We start from the raw sequence: 20,098 nt of genomic DNA, 5'->3' as shown, positions 1-20,098 counted from the left end.
CCCATTCCCTAAGCCAGTGGGTGATAAATGACACACACAAATCACCAGTGAACATGCTTGACTCGATGCATGTGTGCGTACATCAAGGCCGCTCCTTCTGTAGTGCTCAAAGAAACTGATGGATGGAGCTGGATGGAGATGTGTGGGAGCGGTGTCCTTTGTGCTCAAAGAAGCAGGACAAGAAAGAACCATAAATTGGGACTGGCAGATGATGGTTGAGGTGCACCGTATTATCGCCATGGATAGGTGACTATTTATGGCCTGTAACATGACATTTCTGCTGCATCAGCCCAATATGCAAATATAAAAGCGAGGACATGCTGTATGCAAGATTATAGACTTATTTTACATGTCATTTGATTTTACTACTGTAGCACATATAGATTGTCTTACTTTATCTGTCGACGTAGAGATTTAATAATACACTGTATCACGGATATTAACGCAGAATTCAACCTCCATTAAAAAACCTCTGTAAGTAAGAGTCCAATTGGCCAATCAGTCTGCCACCTTTCAAGTTTTATGTGTAGTCAGTAAAGCAGCCAGCCTCAGCTTTGGTCTTGGCCTTGGCTGTTTGCAGTCATAATGAAAATGTTTGATCTTGATATAGGGCCCAGTCTAAAGCCCTGGGGAAAACCTCCATGATACTGAACCAAGAGTGAGATAGTGATTATGTAAGTGTGGTTTAATTTGCAGCATGCACAGCAGCGGATAATAACTGAAGATAAAATAAATACATCCATGGATGCATCATGCTTTCAGTGTCTGATACTATGTTTTGTGTGTGTGTTGTGGGTGGATGGTCCTCAGCCTATAAGATCCATGCTTGGTGGAGACAGAGACGCTAGAGAAGGGTGAGAGGATTTATTACCTAGCATTAGGAACACTAATCTGTTGCAGGTGTTTCTGGCTGTTCTCCCAGGCCATGCCTGCTCTCCTCCCCGGGAGGCCCCTTCATATTTGTGTGTGTGTGTGTGACAGAAAAAGAGACAGAAGGAAGCAAGAGGAAGGGAGAGAGTTTTTTCTCTCCTTTTTTTCTACAGCATCTGCAGGGAGATTATGCCATCTCCACAATCCTCTCAAATCATGTCAAGTGATTTGTGTATCAAGATAAGGACAAAGAGAACATGTATTTCAATAACATCTCCCCATCAGTCATATCAGTCGAAAGGAAACCTGCAAAGTGCAAGAGAGCTGTGCAAACTTTTATATTACAGATTCAAGGCTGCTTCTTCTTGCTCTGGGAGAGTCATTTATATGCATGCTGGAGAAAGTGCTCTTCCAAGTTTCTCAACTTTTTAAATCACGCTATAATTTTTACAAAGGCATTTGTTTTTGACAATGACAACTCACTATGGGAATACAGTAAAAAACCACTCTATCAGCAGGGTACAACCTCTGGGGTGTATTACAATAATGAAAAGACCACCAGGATGGATTGAGCCAACAGCTTCACAGGAAGCCTGCGGTGCTTTTGGGGGATGATGAACAAAGACACAAAGGAACCCACTGAGAAAGTCCTGCTCTGTAGGAAGTCTGCAACGCCTACTGTGGCCGGCTTTGGAAAGAAGAAAGTAAATGAAATAGAGAAGAATGGAGACGGAGGGGAACCCAGGGGTGGAGAACAGTGAAGACAGGAAAATGGACAGGGAGGATGAGGATTGAAAACATACAGTATTGATGGAGGTTTAAAAAACAAAACAACAACAACAGAACAACAACAACAAAGAATCTGATGATTCAATTTGTGAACACATGAAACCTAGTTGTTCTTTCAACCAAAGACATCAGTGTTTAAAATACAAATATTTCAAATCAATCACCATCCAACGCTTGATGCTTCCTCACACAGAATGGACTTCACTGGTTGCTGTAGATAGACTGAAGTAACCTTACTTCACTACTTTGGCACTACTGCCCTCATGTGGACATTCAAAGTACTACTCAGATGAATGGCTCTTTTCTTCCACAGGTATGTTTTAATTACAGAATATATATTTTTAAAAATAATCATAATATATCAATCTATGTTCCAATCAGTCACTTAGACTAAGTTATATTGTTTATAGGAAGTCCTGGTGGCCTAGTGTTTAAATGTGTTTAAGACAACACTCAACATGTTCAACATCTATGGATCGATTGCAGCCAGGTAACCTTTATTATATATCATTCCCACCCTTTCTCTCCCCGTCTTTACTGTACCTTCTCAACCATGCACTATCAAATAGCAAAATACCCTCAAACCACTAAATCTCTCTTGAAGAAGTACAGATGTCCTCTACTCTTTAGAAACTTCCTTTTCCTGACCAGCACACTCTCCTACTATATACTGCCCCATGTGTTCTCTAAGTAGTAAACCAGGTGTGTTTTTAAAAAAGAAAAATCACATCTAATGGCTATTGGTGCCTTCACTGATGGACTGCACTGACTGTGCTGTGCAGATATGAACTAATTCACTTTTAATCTCTTTGAGGTAGACCAAAATGAAACAAACTCATGCCATAAGCTTTTCTCCCTCAGGGACTTTTAACCTGATACATTTGGCTGTAAGGAGAAACAATTTTCTAAATGAAGTAAGATTAAGATTAGGAAAGATTAGGGAAACACATCGGAATATTAAAGGTTCTCTGTATGTAATATTCAGAAAGTTAGCAAGTAGTTTGTTCACATTAGCAATATCACAATATATTTCACATGCCTGACAGTAATTTTAGCTTTGACTGTGGACGTTGGTGTTGTTGTAGTGGGTGCAGGTTGACATTAGAAGAATCCATTTATAAATGAATGTTTGCTAGTGTTAGCACACTGTTGACACTGTAGGAAAGCAGAAAGTAAAGGCACTCTGGAGCGTGCATAAATGTCACATCCAATTCCCAGAAAATTCAGCCTGAGTCCATTTTCACTGAAATAAGAAGGTGGGAAGTGGAAGGGCTAATTTTTTAATTATGGTATAATCTGTTCATTCATCAGCAATAAAAGGTAATCATACAATCAAACATAAAATTAATACGTAGAAAATGCTTCAAAAGTTTACATATAATACCTTTAAAGGCAGAGTCTGTGCATCTGGAGAGAGACTGATATTTGAATTGGAGCATAACATAAATATGATGTCATGGTCTAAACCAAATAAAACTCCATGTACTTGATCCACAGGATGCATAGTGGTACTACAGATGTTTTTCATGGGATGTGGTTGTAGGAGTTCTGGATTATATAGTTTGTGATAGAAGGGAACCAGTCTTTGGTAAGTGTCAAAAGGTAGGTGGGCCAAGGGTAGAAGAGCTCCAGCTGTCTTGTAGCTCCTGTAATGATGATGTTCATGGCTGCATCGGTGGCAGGGTAGGCTGGCACATTAGTAACACCCCTAGGATAAAGAAAAATACTGCTCTTAATTACTATAAATAGCAATAGTAAACTAAAATATACCAAATATTTTGATGTAACTGTGAGAAACTTTTATTTGCATTGATTAGTAACACAGTATTTTACTAACCTGACTTTCTCCATAGCTGAATCTGTATCAATGAGCCCCAGTGTGCATATAGAGATGGACACGTTGCTCTTCTTCATAGCCAGCTCATGCTGAAGGGCCCCGAAGAAACCATTCAAGGCAAATTTTGTTGATGCATATGGTGCTACAAAGGGATTGGCCATTTTACCTGTGAAGCATAGATACTGTAAATATTAGATTACACTATTGGTTTTCTGACCCAGTTTTGACTCCACTGTAGCCTTTTTAGGCCTCATTTTTTCAAACACTCAATCTAGTGCAAACATACAAATTCAGGACTTTTGATTTATCAATATTTAATATTCCAAAAAAGGTACAGTATTCATGTTGGCATCACACATACATCTTGGTGGTTTTAAAAAATTATGACGGAAAATTACCTAAAAGTGATGAAACAACCACCAGCGATCCTTTACTTTGTTCAAGGGCAGACATAGCTTTCCAAGCCATCTGAATATAGCTGAAGAAATTGACCTTTGGAAAGCACAGACACACACACACACACACACACACACACACACACACACACGCACACACAGATCAGTGCATTCCTCCTTATTTAATGTGTTGATATACCATCAAAATGTTTCATGCTACCTTCATCAGCCACTTGGTATGCTCTACATCTCCATCCCACATGCTGAAGGGGCTCGGGCCAATGTGGTTGAGAACCAGATAATCCAACCCTCCGAGCTTTTCCAGAGCGAAATCTACCACTTTGTCCGGGTCTGAATCACTGCCCATGTCTGCTGCTATGTAGAGAGCTTTCTGGGCTCCCAAACTCAGGCACTTCTCTGCCACCTGTAAGCAAATATCAGAAAGAATAGATTAACTGTCTGATGCAGCTGCAGAAACAAGTAAGTCCATTTATATGTTTTCAAGTTCACTGACCTGCTGTAAGACTTTCTCCCTCCTTGCTGTAATTACTATCTGAGCTCCAAAACGGGCATAGTGATATGCCATTTGTTCACCAATACCCGTACTTGCCCCGGTCACCACTACCCTGGCACCCCTGAGAGATTCTGAGAGATTCATGAGACACACAAAAAAAGACATTAACATGTAACCAAAGTTGCTGTACTGATGCTTGAGAACAATGCGGCAGGTATTTACGCCAACAGGTATATCCAAATCACTTTTATTAGCCAGGTATGTGTACACGTACAAGAAATTTGACCCTAGTTTCACTCAGTGTACAGTACATACACATATATAGCCATAAAGAGATAAGCTGCAGGTATAGTGCATGTTGGAGACACAAGGGTATTGCACAAGGAGTGTCCCTGACACTGTGTGTCTGGTATTAACTGTTAATCAGAGTGATGGCCTGTTGGAAGAAACCATTCTTGTGTCTGTTTGTCTTGGTGTACAGTGCTCTGTAGCGCCTTCCGGGGATGCGTAATGTTTCTCTGCAGTCCTAACTGTCTGTTGGCAGATCCAAATCAAACAGCGATGGCCAAGAAACAGACTGAATAATGGTGATGGATCAGAAGGTCCTTTGGAAAATATGACATAAAACTGGCAAATATCTATTTATATTTGTATTAAGCATGACAAAAAAAGGAGGACAAAAAACAAAAAAACTAATTAAAACAGCAGGCTCACATGGGAGCTTATCTACCCCAATGTCCCAGAAGATAAACAACAACAGACACGACAGATGAACCTTGCTCATAAGATCACAATCCTATGAAACAACAAATTAAACAGGCTTGTATTATTTGTACAACCTGATAAACCTGACAACATTTGACTGAAACTAATGATTAAGCAGGCGCAAAAAAACACTGTCAATGTTGGGGGAAAAGGATAAAAGCAACATTTTCTCATGTATGTAGTCGTTTCCAAAAGCAGATCAAGTTCTGAAACTGAATTTGATGACTGTGATTTCAGATCAAATCTATGAAACCACAGTTTTCTAGAATCTAGAATCATTCAACATGTAGGCATTTACCATAAAAAGATCAAAGTCCTCAATGTGTTGTTACAACATATTGAATCTTGACTTCGACTTAGTGCTCATTAGACTTATAGGGTAGGAGGAGCTGCCAATCATCTTTGCACCCTTGTTTAAACCCTTTGTGAATTTATTTACCTGCAACTGCATATACTAACACTGCACTCTTTAAGTGCAGAAAACAAATAAATTTTTTGTTTCTGAAGTCATCTTTCGGTGCCTTAACAAAATGCTTAAAACAGCCAAAAGAACCACACATTCTCCACGTGTAAAAAGATTAAGAAAGGAGGAGTTTTCTGAGATTAGAGGCCAAACACGCACGTCCAGGATAATGCACCTTTGTACTGTACGTCTACAGATGCAGAGTGGACCTGAAACTAATCATCAAGTGCAGTCTTATAAAATATGAAAATATTTTCTTCATTATACTTCAGTCCGCTGAGCAGCTTTTCATAAAGTGGCGCATTGTCGCAGTTGTCGAAACCGTACATGGGGATGTGCACATACATTAACACTACCCCATTGACTCAAACCGTATCATTTCATTACTCGTGGAAACTCAGCTGCACACTGCCTCCTTACAACATATAAACGCTGTCTTCTCTCTCTGGCGAGGCCTCAGTCACAAGCAGAAAGCGTGTCAGATTATCGCCAATTATTCGCTCAGTTTGTGCATCCTTTCCTAAATTTCCCCAGGGGAACACTAAACTTTCATCATCATTATCCACAGATATTTTGTGCATTGCAGAGCAGTAAGTATGTACAGCGCCCCATCACCCAAACAGATACACAGTGAATTTATTGAGTTTGTGTGGTCCATATCAAACCTGCCACTGCAATGTGGAGCCTGTACTGTCCATGGAGTGATGGGTGAGGTGATGGGGCAGTATATTTAACAGTTAAAGGTTTTATTGCCTGAAAATGTAATACAATATACTATAATACTGTAAGTATCTATATATCTAAATCCTACTTTTAATTTTCCTAAAGGTCCAGTGTGTAAGATTAAGAGACCTCATTTACATAATATGGAATATACTATGCATAACTATATGTTTATTAGTGCGTAATCACCTGAAAATCATTATATTACCGTAGAATAAGCCTTACATATCTACAGTTTCTCTAGTTTCTCCTTCATGCTTGGAAAGAGAGGCCGAAGCGAGAGGGTTGCAATCAGGAACTACACAGCTAGATACCACTAAATCATGCACTTAGAAACTATATAGAGTTGGCTATTTGTCAAATTATTTGAAATTAAAGCCTTGCAATTGTGTTAATTATTCTCTCAGTGTAATCAGCACTGCTGATTAAAAAGACAGTGCTGTCCAGGGTGGGGCACCACAAAAGGAGTGATAAAAGAAGTGATGGTACAAGAGGAGAAGTAGTTCATGCATCCATAAAAGACTGTATCCGTTAGCTGTAGATGGGCCTAATCATCAAATAACACTGTATGATAATAATATGAATATAGAGAGATTCAAGAAAATTAACAGTGTTATGTCTGGCCTCACTATAGATGGCAAGTCCTTTTTGTAGCCATAGCTTCCAGTAGTTCAACCAATAATAAGAGACATATGGGAGAATGATCAAACATACAGAAATTCATTCAGAAATGTCTTCTGTTGTTGATGATTTCTCTGCTCTAAAAGCTCCAGAAGTGCCTTTGGTTAGAAATATGAAGAAACGAAATGCTTGTTATGCAAGTCCTCACCTCTAACCTCTCAATCTCTTGACATGCATGAACTTTGACAGTGTTATTCCTTCCCATTCTGTTCTCTGAAGAACAATCGGATACAAAATGCAAACATTATGGGCCAAACCACCTACAGGTTCATGTAAACTACCTGAAATTGTGCGTCTCTTACCTGCCTCAAAACGGGGTGCAGTCCACTTGACAGCCAGGAAAGCAACACATATGCTTGCAAATATGACTTTTTTCAAAGTGTTCATTTTTGCAAACTTGTTATTAGTTAGTTATAATCGCTCCTAACTTCCTCAGTCCCCGTCTCCAGAAATGCCTGTCGTGATTCAACCAGATACTGTGAATGAAATCCTTCCTCTCTACAAACGTATGAACCAATGGTGTGATCAGGGTGTGTCAGATAAGATGTTAGTGGAGCTTTAAAAAAAAAAACTTTATTTAAACAAACAATTTTACATAAACAATGACAAACTCAGACAAAAACATAATAATCATACATTTTAAAGTAAAGTCACACCTCCATGAAAAACCAAACTAAAATGATTGTTGTGGTGTATATCACATATCAAACATATAACTTATAACAGATATAAAGAGGAAAGAGAGGAACATCAAATAAATAATGGTTAAAATCAATAGAAGTGAAATCATATAAACAAGTAAATCCATACTAATTAAATACAAGTGGTTTAGAATAGGTTAAGTTCTTCTATAAATGTGTACAGCTTATTTGGCGTTGTTGTACATTGTTTAGACATTTTTGTAAAAAAGGGATTTTATTCTTAAGAGCAAGCCATGACGGGGGGGATTTGGCATATCGACACTTGTGTATATAATATTTTGTAATAATAATGAGATAATTCACTAACATCTCATTTCTGTTCGAATATTTTGAGAGGACCAAGAAGTCCATGTCTCTTTAGAGCTGGACGAGATCAGGTCGTGGAGACATTTCCACAAATTTTGGACAGTCTCACATTCATAAAACAGATTAGGTTTCCAAATTCGTTTTGCAAAATATAACTGTGGAAGGAACTTGAGCGTGCTTTTTACATAAAAAAAACCCCCCCCCAAAAAAACACCAAATTAAATAAATAATATTCTGTATTAAAGTAACATATTTTTGAATTAATCCGTTGATATGAGAAATAATTGTAGATAATAATTGTTTTTTATTTTATTTTTTTAAAGACGAATCTGTCGCTGACTCGTGCGTTTGAACGGACAACTTTATTGACACAGCTCTCGTGCACAGGTGTCTGGTTGTCCTTCAGTCCGCGAGGCTTTCTGTCTGAGCTAGCCGCTGCTCCTGCTCGTTTCTTGGCGTACTTTAAATAACAGTACGTTAAAAAAAACTACGCAGCTCTGAACCATGGCGGCACGGATTCTGCCCGTAGTGAAGTTAGTATTTAATTATTTTTAAGATAAATGCTGCTCTGTGTTAGCTGCGTGTTAGCTCTGAGCTAACTGTTAGCATATACGTCCGTCAGGTTTCCAGCTGTCACTTCGCTCAGTGGTTGGATAGTTAATTTATTCTGTGTGTTGTGTGGATTTATATGTATCTAAACATTCATTGGGGTGTTGGACTAACGTACACGGGTGTCCTTCCTTTGCTAACGTTAGCTAATGCAGCGGTGTAACGTTGCTATAGTAACTAATAATAATAATAATACGCGTCGTGTTTACAGAGGTGTGTAACTCTTTTATTTCTCTGCCTCACTGACTCTCCTCTTTCGTTTTCAGACTGGCCACCAAGGTGACCATCGCAGGAGGAGCTCTGTATGTTGCCTGTGACTCTGGGCTGTTGGGGAGCGGTGAGCAGGGCTCCGTGGCCCTGGAGAAGGCCAAAGCTGCGATACCCCCGGCCATAGAGGAGTGGATGAAGTACTTTGGTCTGGAGGTACACATGAGATGCACCAGCCATACATAGTAGGCATGATGATGCAAAACAAGGAAGGAGAATGTGTCAGGCACATAATAATATTAATACATTTTATTTCACAGGTGCCTTTCTGTCACCCAAGGACACCGTACAAAAAATGAGAGTAGACAGCAAGTAACCGAAACAAACAAAAAGAACCATAAAAGTATAGAAAATTACAAGAATACAACATAAAAACAGGTTAAAATAGGACAATGCAATTGAATCTACGGAAGCCCTAAAGGGTCATGCATATAAAGCTGAAGCCCTGCTCGTCGTCTTCTCAGATGACGCACACTGATGTGTACGTTATCTGTAGCAAGGCATGAAGCTGTTTCAGCCTGTGTCAGGCCTTGACTGAAGAGATATGTGATGCGGTGATCGATATTCTCCTGCTCCTCTGACATTGCTACACTAAATGGTGTTTCCTGCGATGATTTAATACACTAGACTATCGTTTTGTTTTCTCAAGATCTCGTATGAATATCTCGTTATCACGGGAAAACGTGTGGAATAAAATGTATCTAAATGTATAACCCTTTAGGGCTTCTGTATGAATCAGATGGAAAAGGCCATTATAAACAGGTGGGTTTTTAAGTGCAGACTTAAATTGTGAGAGTGAGTTGAGTTGTTCCTCATGACGGGGGGGTAAAGAGTTCCAGAGCTGGGGAGCAGAGCGGCTGAAAGTTCTGCTCTCCATGGTGGTGAGACGGGCGGAGTGGACAGTCAGGTGAATGGAGGAGGGTGTGTATGGTCCAACGGCTAGCAGGTCAACAGTTCAACATCTTCATGTATATCATGTATATCCATGTACCTTTTATGAGGCATACAATAGATTATGAATTCACTGAATTAAAGTTTACTGCCATCTCATGGACATTTCTCTTAGGGACTGGAGGAAGTTATTCTTTATTTCTCTCAGATGACACACTGATGACACAAATTTGACTCTGTCCTCCTAAAACGGCATACTGACCCAGTTATAATTATGGTAGCAATTAGACCTTTTTTGCATACTGACCCAGTTATAATTATGGTAGCAATTAGACCTTTTTTTTCTTTGGTGGATTATAAAGAATACAATATTCAGTAAAATAAAAAAGTACACAGCTTTGGTTTACTTCAGATCTCACAGTAGACATTGTTGTTCTAGGAAATCTCCAAATGATTATGCGCATGCGTTTCATATCCGTATTCTGGTGACTATTGCTACTTTTCAGTGAAGCACCAAATGGTCAACCCTCAATCATTACTGCTACTTTTAGACATGGTTAGAGTGATCATCCAAAATCATATCTTTCACATTTTATATGTTATCTCTTTTTATTGGTACATCTGAAATGAAGGTAAATATAATGTGCAATACGCACAAACAGACCCCAACCTCCGCCCTTTCTTTCTTCAGGCTCAGCTTCCAACCATACCCAAGATTGAATTCTCCCCCGTTCAGGCGTGGAACTCTGGTAAGAAATGAATGAAAAGCTTGTTCCTTTTTTTTTTTTTTTCCAAAACATTTTTGTAAAGTCACGAGTTTTTGAGTTTCAGTGATATTTTTAGCATTCAGGGTAATTAATTTCAGCATCACTGTTTGTTGTCTGAGATTAGTATATTTCAATTGGTTAACACCTTAAATGCTTTTTAATTAATTTTGGAGTGTCAGACCCAAATTATTGATTCTTATTTTTTTTGCATTGCAGGAGTGCGGGTGGCGATTTCATCTCTTTCTGAGGCTCCAACAAAAGCAAATGAATACACAAATCATGGATTGCAGTATCTGAAAGACCTCACCAAGTGAGCGGGAACTCTCTGGTCAGCCTGGCATTGATAAATCTTTTTGCGCTTTGCACTTGAGACACTATTCTTCAAAACGTTGAAGCTCACAAGAAAGAAGAAAAAGAAACACCCAACAAAGAAAACTTAGAATGAAAAAAAAGTTGTGAAATTTGGCTACAAGGAGTGTACTGAGGTTCTCTAAATTATGGTGGCATTAGTCAGGAGTTGCATTGTACATATTGCTAGGAGGCAAAAAAAAAAAGTATTTTAAAAGAAACTGGTCTTTCGTTTTGTGTGTACCATCATATTTAATTTTTCTCAGCTCTATTAAACAATATTTTCCCATTTGTTCTCAAACCACCCAAATGTTATGAAGAGAATGTCTGTTATGTATATATGCAGTTTCACCGTTTGTGACTAATAATAACACAATCTTAAAACACCAGTCCAGTCTTTAGTTTGATTTATTGAGGCAAAATATTTGTGGATCACGGCAGTGTGTTCAAAGAACAAGACCAAACACAAATGTGCAAAAATCTTTATTACTCATGACAGAATAATAATGACACCAATGGCCCGTTGATGCTGCTACAACTTCAGAACAGGAGGAGGTGACTGAAAGCATGAAGAAGAGCACATACAGCCAACTCCACTTTACACAACATAGAAACACTACACAGCACCATTAGCGGTGATGTACAGTGTTAACCTTTTTTCTTTTCTTTTTTCTTTTGTTTTATAATGTGGGTTAAACAAAAAGGACTGATTCTGTCACACACCGTCACTTCTCTACTGTCAAAAAAAAGGTTTGGAAATCTCCAGACAGACGCTCTGTTCAGATGATGCATGCAGAGTTTTGTATATTTACTGATTGACTAGTTTACTGAGGGATACACTGAATGACTTGAAGGAGGCCAAGACCAATTCAGCAACTAGGAAATGGTGACAAAGTTAGGATGAGATACCAATACCATAATGCAAGCATACGTGTCATGTTTGCAAGACAAAGTTATAAAGACTAGAACCAGAATAAGTTAGTTACTGTCAACAAACTGGTTTCTCAGTTGATTATACCTGTTATATATTCGGTTTATAATTTCTGTATATTTCACTAAAAGCTGGTGGTTTTTCATGAGATATCCGTATAAATGAGAGTAATCACGACGGGCAACATTACAAGGCATTTTACACAAGTTGTACATATTAAATACTGTCATCTGTATTGCAACAAGTTATTTTTTCTTCATGCGTTTGATATAAAGCATTTATTCTGCCACATTTGCTCTTAAGGAAAAAAGCAATTCGGGGAAAACTATGTAGCGTACCATAACCTAAACATGTAAACTTTATACAATAAAGTGCTCCCCACAATATCAACAGTGAGATTATACAACCAAGGCAGATGTGTTATACTTAAAGAACATTTTCATACTGCAATTAAGAGCAAAACACAGCACTAATATAAACTGATGGTTACAAAACGTTCCTCAAGCTGTCAGTGTCACCACTTCTGAATGAAAACCAAATAGCAGCCTTCATACGCAATGATTCATTACGGGTGCAGATAGTCTAAGAGAGAGAGAGAGTATGTACAATATTGCGGAATGACAAGCCGGAAGGCACTTTATGATTTTTGTGGGATCAAATTGAAATGAGAATTTAGCAAACTGCATCTTCATCACCACTACAAAGGATCTGATCTCATACAATGCTAAACATGGTGCAAAGGTGCAGAAGTATGTTTCCACATGAGCTTGACTCATCTGGAAGGCTTTTGAAATATAAGGGCATTCAGGTGACTCGACAATGCTGCTTCCATTCGTCCCTTCCAGCGCTAACACTAAATTGTTTGATAAAACAAGCAGATAAATGTATTTATCTGCCTGTTTGTTTCAATAAATGCCTCAGTGGAAGACATCTATCCCAAATTTAATGTGCATGTCATGCCTACTTTAGATGATCCAAAGAAAAATGGCTTTAAAATGAAATTTTGAGCAGCTCTTTTTTTTTCTTCCTTTTTTTCTTTTTTAAGTACACATTGGGATTTAATTAAGAGAATTACTTTAAGGACAGATCAGTGAATATCTCAGGAACAACAATGCAGTAACAACTACACTTTGCAGCTGTTGGGCAGTGCAATCTTGGCCTGTCCAAACTTAAAGCATGAAGTAGAGCAGCAACAATAAAACAAATCAACTCCCTCTCCTCGAAATAGCCAAGCATAGCGGTGCTACAGTTCTGCTGTGCATATGAAAAACAGATTGCACTTTCTTCCGAACGATAAAGCATATTAACTATTCAACCCTGCCATGGCTTTGAATAGCAGGATTATAACAATGAGTGGAACAGAAGCAGATGGACGGAGGCTGGAGAGTGAGATAAAGTGTCCACTATCTCTAGGTGGTTTTCACCAGGTCATAGACATGAATATGAAAGTCATCATCATATTTGATATAGTAGACAGAGGGCTTGGCTGGGACCTGGTAGATGACCAGGCCCGTTCTCTTCACACCCTTGTCAGTAACATACTCCACTTGTTTCCCCACCAGACTCTCCGTCTCTTCTCCTGGCTTCCTGTCGGCAGGCAACAAGTGCTTGTTTTCTGAGGAGTTAAACAATATTACAATTAAATTATGGTTTAGTATAAGTATAAGAATCCTGTATTTCAAGAGACAAAGCTTTAACCGATTTTAATAAACTACCATAATTTTTGGACTTTAAGCCGCTACTTTTTTTCTACACGCTTTGAACCCTGCGGCCTACACAACGGTGCGGCTAATTTACCGGCTAACGGGCACTCTAGCAAAAGTGAGACAGACATGGGGAAAGACTATGCGCCAAAGAAGACACTAGTTTTGATTTTTGCATCATGCACACACCCTCATCATGGAAAACACACAAAGAAATGCATATGATGCAGCTTTTAAGTTAAAGACTGTCAAAGATGGAAATAGTGCTACTGCACGTACATCATCCCATGTTCGTCCCGTGTTGATGCCATGTTGGTGCTGTGTTGATGGTGTGTTGGTGCCGTGCTGCCAATTTTTAGGCACAGTTTGAAAAAAAGTGTGTCTTAAATAAAAAAATTCGTCTTACTGTGTAAATATCTAATGTTAAAATATTAAAATTTTGCTGGTGCTGCTTATATTCAGGTGTACTCAACAATAATAATTATGGTATGAGTTTTACTGATGAGTCTTACTATCTGTCTAAATTAATGTTAATGTTTATGTGTGCCAAATTACTTGAATATTCTTAAAATAGAAGTAGCAATTTGTGTGTACCCGTTACCTCTGGAACAGCTCCAGAAAACAGTGGTTTGATGAAACCATTGGATTGGAGTCTTGGCTCGCATTGTTTAACGTTTCACAACCATAAATATCAAACAGAGTCTGATTTAATTCCAAGTACTTGGGTGGAAAACATTCACTCTTTTGAGCCGGGTTGTGGCATTTTACAGCACACAGTACGTCAAGACTGACTGTGTCCTTGGCTGAAAGAAGTACATACTTTACAGATTTTTTTGTGGGACTGAACCCCCCTGATGAAGACTTGTGTTAAATACAGACCACCATGACTGTTTGTGATCTCACATGCTATCCATGCCACATTAAACGAGTGGAAGTGGAAAATGATTCACGTCACATAGCGGTCACTTTTCATCTATCAAGCCTTAGGACAAGATTATCAAAGACTTAATAAAGCTTTGTGAAGTATCAATCTGTCTTTGTTACATCCAAATCACCAGTACCTGCTTCAGGCAAAATCCTGAGGTCTCCGTCAGCGTAGTCGTCCCACAGCTGGTACATATAAAGAACGGGGTCCTTTTCATAAGTGATATAATACCAGTTGGTCATGATTGGAGCTCTGGAGAGGACCATGCCTCTCCACTCATTCTTCTCTCCATCCTCTTTTTCAAATAGATGCTCCACCGCTTTGCCCACCAGCTCCTCCACACCCGGAGGTATCTTGATCTTGTTGTTCACTGCGGATGCATACATACAATGACAAAATGAGAAACGCGGAAACCTAAACCCAGCAGCTGCAAACTAGCTGGCGCAGATTAAAAGAGAGGCTAAGTAACTGACCAACTTTTTCCGAGAGGACTTGCAGGTTCGACACTCTCTCGTCCTTGAACAGCTCGATGCCGTAGACGCAGTCGAAGCCGTCATACTTCACCATGAAAAGAGAAGGGTTCACGCTAAGCCTGTCGAGTACAGTTCCCTTCCATTTGCTCTGGTTCCCCTTCTCACGCCAGTTATGCTGAATGCGGACTCCCAGAATGGTGTTAGGGTCTGGGGTCAAGGTGTCACTCAGCTCTCCGCTACTCCGCTTCCTGGTAAAACAGGATGAATATGGAGGTCTGTGTGTTTGTGTGTGTGGTTACGATTAAAAACAAAGAGTTCACCTTACATTCGATTCAACTGAATTCAGTTTTATTTATATAGTGCCCATTCATACCAAAAGTTATCTCATGACACTTTTCATACAGAGCAAGTCTAACCCATTACTGTTTATAATATCTACAGAGAGGCAACAATCACACACATACAAAACTAAACAATACACATACACTACAGCTTTATGTAATCAGGCGATGTAACTTGTGATCATGTACAAGTTGCATTTGAGACTTCAGTGTCTCTTATTCAGGAGTATTTGCAACCTTACCACCATTACTATTTCAGATCGCAACTGATCATTTAAAAAAAATTTTGTGTGTATAATCCCAGCCATAAATCTGAAATAAACAACCAGATAATTCCAGATGTTTATACCTGTGTTTCATGCACGTTTTACTTTATTTTCTTGGCATCATGTGATGTGGCGTGAATAGTTTCTACATACCTGCCCCTTTTCTTGGACATGCCTCCAGAAATTCAAAAGGCTACTGATTAAGAGAAAGACAGGGCAATGTTCAGTTATTATATTATATGAGTGAACATAACAGCTGCCAAAAACTTCACATGTAGTGTATATACAGCATGAGGAAGGCCTCTCCTTCAGCTGAGAGGCTGAGACCTGTGACTGACAACTCCAGCAGCCAATAGATTAGCACGCTGGGATAACTTCCTGGGTTTTTTTTTGTTGCTTTTAACTACACCACCATGGAGGTCACTGTGCTTTATAGGCTATACACACGAGTGTGGCCTCAGTTAAGGATTCAAAAGTCAATAACAAAGCCTGTCTGACACAACTTCGTGAGAACACGTCAGCCATTTCACTGTATCAGACGAGTTACAGTATGTAGCGTTAGCGTCAGCTATGCAAAACATGACGAGGCGAGGCCGACAGGCTGTGTGCCACCACCTGTGCTGGACTAACTCCAACACACCTCCACCTCGTTACCATTAACACTCGTCTGTCCTAGCTCTACCTTCAATGCAGATGTTACTGTAAGTGGAGGCGGTTAGCTACATCCGCTTTTCTGTGTCCACCACCGGTGCCAGATAGCAAACACCGGCATTAAACGGGGCGTTCACAGCCTTATCCTCACTTATGTTATGATTTCATTACCTTTACGCAGATTTCATATCAGTATAGTTCAGTTCGTCCGGCAGAGAAATGCTGCCACACACCAACCCGCCTGTGTAAATCTCGCGAAACCTGTGGAAAATGGGAGATGAGGTGAGGAGACTCGACTTCCCAGCGAGCCTCCGGTTGCCATGGCCGCAGAGAATGACATGAACACGCGCGCAATGCATACTGGGAATTGATGTTTTTTTTTTTTTTTAGTTGACAGTGATATGGACTTTTTTTTTTTTTTAACGACAGGAGTTTAAACAGGTGTTGTAGTCAGTGCCGCATGCTGCGGAAATAGCGTAATTACGGTATTCGGTGCGCGTGATCGACATAAAAAAAAAAAGTGCACAACACAAGGTCGGGATTTTCTGTGACGCACGAGCAGCTCACAATTTTGACTTAAAGGGGCAGACAGCAATAATAATCTGAAGTCATTATTATGTTTCTTTAGTATTTAAATATCTCTGTTAGGCCTGTGATAACATTTAGCATATTAAGTTTCAGAAAATCAAACTAAACACAACACTAAAATGCTTAGAGCCCGTAACTCTTCTATTATATCTGATCTCTAAAATTATATCCACGCCTGTTCTTCTTTGCTACATTTGAACAATGTTAACCTAAACCATCAGTGTGCACAACCTGAAAAATTTGCATGTTTTAAACCCAGTTGTACCAAGTACAGTTGTGAGGAGGATGATAATGAGCCAATTTAAAAATTATTTTGAAGCGTTACCTGCATGCATGCCTGTAATACAGCCGTTATATATCTACAGAACCACATGGAGAGCTAGTTACATTCAACACTGACCCATAGCATTCAGGGTTAGTGAGAGTATAGGCAAGTAATTGGGAATATCAGCTGGTCTTTTTTGTTTTTTGTCTATAATGGTGTGCAGAACAGACAGATTTTACAATAGCTGCATCCCCCATGCCATAAGAATGTTAAACTCCCAATAACCCACCCTCCCACACATATGACACTAGTTACTTTACATTGATACTGGAAACTCTATTTGTTAATCTAGTTGCACTATTTATATTGTCTATTGTACACTGTACAATACATTCTGCTGCTACATAAGCTGCTACATTTCTGTGAAAAGGTCACAATTTTATTCTTTCTTTTTATATTTTCTTTTATTTTGTATTTCATATACTTTATATTTATACTGTTATTGCCTTATCTTCTGTTTTTATTCTGAGCCTATGCAACGAAATTTCGCTCAAATGTACATTGTGAATGTACAGCTGAATGAGAATAAAGTCTGTCTAAGTCTAAGTCTCTAATTTATGCTCCAAGAATGAACCTACCTACCCACCAAATCCGCAAATAAAACTTTGACCCATAAAAGAAACATTCCCAGCCCATAATGATTGCAGAATTAATACTTTTATTGATCATTCAAAGGCTGTGTCACTGTTTGATACATATTTTCAGTATAGCAGAAATGAGTGCATGGAAGTTGACCTCGCATTTTCAGTTTATTTTTAGTTTCAGCTCAATGGAAAGGGTTTTGCCTGACCCATTTTGAATGCAAACACAAAGACAAAAGGTAATAAGTGAGGGTGACAAAAGCAAGATTTATCACCTCATATTCCACCTTATTTATACTAATCATATCATATCATATCTAGGTGTGTTAGGTGTAAATTTGTTGCACTACTGCTATCACCCCACTGTCACCACACCTGTAATTTTGTCCCCAAATACCCTTTTCTATATTCTTATTTTAATTTTAAATACTTCTATTATTTATTTCTTTTACTTTCTAAACTTCTGTATACGTATGTCTGTCATTGTGCAGCTGCAACAACTGGATTTCCCTGCTGGGGAATCAGTGAAGGTTTATCTTATCTCAACAACCACATATTAAACAACATAACACCACGTATTTGTAAATTAGTAAAAGCATTGTCTTGATTAATACATCCCAATTAAGCACACTGACACATTACCATTCTAATATGCCTAATTGCTATTTAACACTCTTGTAATCCAGTCCGTAAAGGATGATATGCGCGTGTAGACATCAGGAGTCCTGGGGTTTCCGCATCGCCGGCCAGAGAAGGAGACGATACCTGCGGCAGCTCCATCACACACCAATGGACCACCTGAATCCCCCTTGAACAGCAAAGATACAAGACACTTAACAGAAGGTGTTCTTAACAAGGGACAAAACAGCAGCAGAAACAAAATTATTAATTAATATTAAGGTATCAAAGGTCATTTTGGGTGTGTGATCAACGACTAGCCAGTGTGTTTTCTTACCGAGCAGAAGCCTTGAAAAACATCGTCCCCAACACCACAAATCATTCTCCTGGTGATAGGAACATTTCCCCATCTCCTACGACAGGTCTGCTGTGACAGGGAGGTTACGTTGACCTCCTGAAGCCTAGCTGGAAAGGTTCTGTTATCACCTATATCCCCCCAGCCAGCTGTGAGGCACTTACTGGATGTCCTCACCCTGCCTCTCTTCAGAGGGATCAGCTGCACTGCATCAGTCAGTTGGGCACTGCTGTTGAGCTGATGAAAGAAATTAAATAGTCCAAATATAATCCCGACATGTTTCATGCTTTTGTGTTAACTATAAACAACAAGCAGATCCATAAAACAAACAGTGGAAAACCATCCTCACCTTTAGGAGCATGATATCATTTCTATGTCCATCATAGTTGGGATGTGGAATGGATCTGATGGCACTGAACTGCTGCTTAGTAGGCTCGTCACCGGAAAGGGCATCAGCTCCAAGGACAACTGTGTATGGTCTGGAAATTACAATTAAATGACAGGTGACAATAGATATCATGTTAAGGCTGCTAATAAATCATTTCTCTTGACAGAAATAATATTTCAGTGTTCAGTATAAAAAACAACTTTCAGTAACTCTTTAGTTTGCCAGATGAAAACAATCCATCACTGAAGACCTACAGCTCTTGCACAGTTTTGAGTGTGTGGACACTGACCATTGACATAAAATGAAAGAAGCAGCTGCAATGAAAATAGGAAAACCTTTATACAGGGAATTAAATTAAAATTGTCACTATGTTTTTTCAAAACTGTCACAGGAGTTTTTTTATCAGCATGATTTAAAATCCATTTATATTTCTTGAAGTAGAAAAAAAAACCCAAATCAAGATATTTTTGAATTCTTACACAGGTATCTGACAATGTGCTGCTGTGAGCACAAAGTCCTGTCTCACCAGGACACCACCACAGTTCTGGCGACCTCGGACTTGTAGCGAGGCCATGTAGGGCCGAGAGTGGGGGGCAGCCTCTCTGCCTCCCACAATCCGAGAACTATCAGCTTCTAAAATACAAAATCATCTTTCTTATTATGTTCATCCAAGATACTCGAGGTTGGTAGTGAATGTAGATTTGTACATCATTACAATGTATAGATAGCTTACCATTCAGGACAAAGAGCAGCAGCAGAACAAAGGCGACTGCCATGGTCTCTGGTCAAACTCAAACCTTCCGCTGTTGGTTGTATTATTTCTTGGCCTTTATTGCTTCATTGTGTTTGCTAACATGTTGGTTTTGTTATGTTGTTGGCAGGTTTACCAAAGACGTGATTTTCAAAACAGGGTTTCATAATTCATGCAAGAAACCGGTAATGTTATAACATCTTTAGAGATACTGAGGCAAACAGTGCTCTGAATGTTCAAACCACTATACTGCATGTGGACGTGTTTGTTTAGCAA

At 39.1% G+C, this 20,098-nt stretch overlaps 4 protein-coding genes across 5 annotated transcripts; 1 reads left to right on the top strand and 3 right to left on the bottom strand.

Annotated features, from left to right (window-relative positions):
- Positions 1-1,229: 1,229 nt before the first annotated feature.
- hsd11b1la (hydroxysteroid (11-beta) dehydrogenase 1-like a) lies at positions 1,230-7,538 on the bottom strand. Its single transcript, XM_010732972.3, has 6 exons — positions 7,340-7,538; positions 4,406-4,536; positions 4,112-4,315; positions 3,895-3,988; positions 3,497-3,662; positions 1,230-3,367 (listed from the first exon to the last, which is right to left on the bottom strand). The coding sequence occupies exons 1-6, from the start codon at positions 7,422-7,424 to the stop codon at positions 3,184-3,186; spliced, it is 864 nt and encodes a 287-aa protein (XP_010731274.1). The 5' UTR covers positions 7,425-7,538; the 3' UTR covers positions 1,230-3,183.
- An 866-nt stretch (positions 7,539-8,404) lies between these two features.
- micos13 (mitochondrial contact site and cristae organizing system subunit 13) lies at positions 8,405-11,315 on the top strand. Its single transcript, XM_010730592.3, has 4 exons — positions 8,405-8,577; positions 8,920-9,076; positions 10,503-10,560; positions 10,795-11,315. Exons 1-4 carry the CDS (start codon positions 8,549-8,551, stop codon positions 10,890-10,892), a joined length of 342 nt encoding a protein of 113 aa, XP_010728894.1. The 5' UTR covers positions 8,405-8,548; the 3' UTR covers positions 10,893-11,315.
- Positions 11,316-11,393: 78 nt separating this feature from the next.
- Positions 11,394-16,557, bottom strand: LOC104918747 (spindlin-1). Of its 2 annotated transcripts, none has more exons than XM_027290319.1 (5): positions 16,388-16,557; positions 15,719-15,758; positions 14,959-15,206; positions 14,622-14,855; positions 11,394-13,472 (listed from the first exon to the last, which is right to left on the bottom strand). In XM_027290319.1, the coding sequence occupies exons 2-5, from the start codon at positions 15,736-15,738 to the stop codon at positions 13,267-13,269; spliced, it is 708 nt and encodes a 235-aa protein (XP_027146120.1). In that variant the 5' UTR covers positions 15,739-15,758; positions 16,388-16,557; the 3' UTR covers positions 11,394-13,266. The 2 variants fall into 2 exon arrangements, with proteins under 2 accessions (XP_027146120.1, XP_027146119.1); XM_027290318.1 differs by having other exon boundaries at positions 15,719-15,761; positions 16,388-16,556.
- Positions 16,558-17,767: 1,210 nt separating this feature from the next.
- On the bottom strand, positions 17,768-19,895 carry LOC104918749 (mast cell protease 1A). Its single transcript, XM_010730594.3, has 5 exons — positions 19,805-19,895; positions 19,551-19,704; positions 19,033-19,162; positions 18,666-18,920; positions 17,768-18,518 (listed from the first exon to the last, which is right to left on the bottom strand). Exons 1-5 carry the CDS (start codon positions 19,845-19,847, stop codon positions 18,366-18,368), a joined length of 735 nt encoding a protein of 244 aa, XP_010728896.2. The 5' UTR covers positions 19,848-19,895; the 3' UTR covers positions 17,768-18,365.
- Between the last annotated feature and the right edge of the window lie 203 nt (positions 19,896-20,098).

The sequence above is a fragment of the Larimichthys crocea genome, chromosome XVII (genome assembly GCF_000972845.2).
Source record: "Larimichthys crocea isolate SSNF chromosome XVII, L_crocea_2.0, whole genome shotgun sequence".
Classification (NCBI taxonomy): Eukaryota; Metazoa; Chordata; class Actinopteri; family Sciaenidae; genus Larimichthys; species Larimichthys crocea.
Note: the sequence above shows the minus strand (reverse complement) of the source record. Positions and strands in the feature narration are given on the sequence as shown.

Bases quoted from the DNA above. Each gene is read 5' to 3' on its own strand.
- hsd11b1la (XM_010732972.3), bottom strand. From the start codon at position 7,424: ATGAACACTTTGAAAAAAGTCATATTTGCAAGCATATGTGTTGCTTTC. The intron at 3,989-4,111 runs GTAGCATGAAAC...TGCTTTCCAAAG, and splicing joins ATACCAAGTGGCTGATGAAG to GTCAATTTCTTCAGCTATAT. The intron at 3,663-3,894 runs GTAATTTTCCGT...TATGCTTCACAG, and splicing joins GGTTGTTTCATCACTTTTAG to GTAAAATGGCCAATCCCTTT.
- micos13 (XM_010730592.3), top strand. From the start codon at position 8,549: ATGGCGGCACGGATTCTGCCCGTAGTGAA. The intron at 8,578-8,919 runs GTTAGTATTTAA...TTTCGTTTTCAG, and splicing joins CGGATTCTGCCCGTAGTGAA to ACTGGCCACCAAGGTGACCA. The intron at 10,561-10,794 runs GTAAGAAATGAA...TTTGCATTGCAG, and splicing joins CGTTCAGGCGTGGAACTCTG to GAGTGCGGGTGGCGATTTCA.
- LOC104918747 (XM_027290319.1), bottom strand. From the start codon at position 15,738: ATGTCCAAGAAAAGGGGCAG. The intron at 15,207-15,718 runs GTATGTAGAAAC...CTGTTTTACCAG, and splicing joins ATGTCCAAGAAAAGGGGCAG to GAAGCGGAGTAGCGGAGAGC. The intron at 14,856-14,958 runs GTCAGTTACTTA...ATGCATCCGCAG, and splicing joins AGTCCTCTCGGAAAAAGTTG to TGAACAACAAGATCAAGATA.
- LOC104918749 (XM_010730594.3), bottom strand. From the start codon at position 19,847: ATGGCAGTCGCCTTTGTTCTGCTGCTGCTCTTTGTCCTGAATG. The intron at 19,705-19,804 runs GTAAGCTATCTA...TTTGTATTTTAG, and splicing joins GCTGCTCTTTGTCCTGAATG to AAGCTGATAGTTCTCGGATT. The intron at 19,163-19,550 runs GTAAGAATTCAA...TGTAATTTCCAG, and splicing joins GCACATTGTCAGATACCTGT to ACCATACACAGTTGTCCTTG.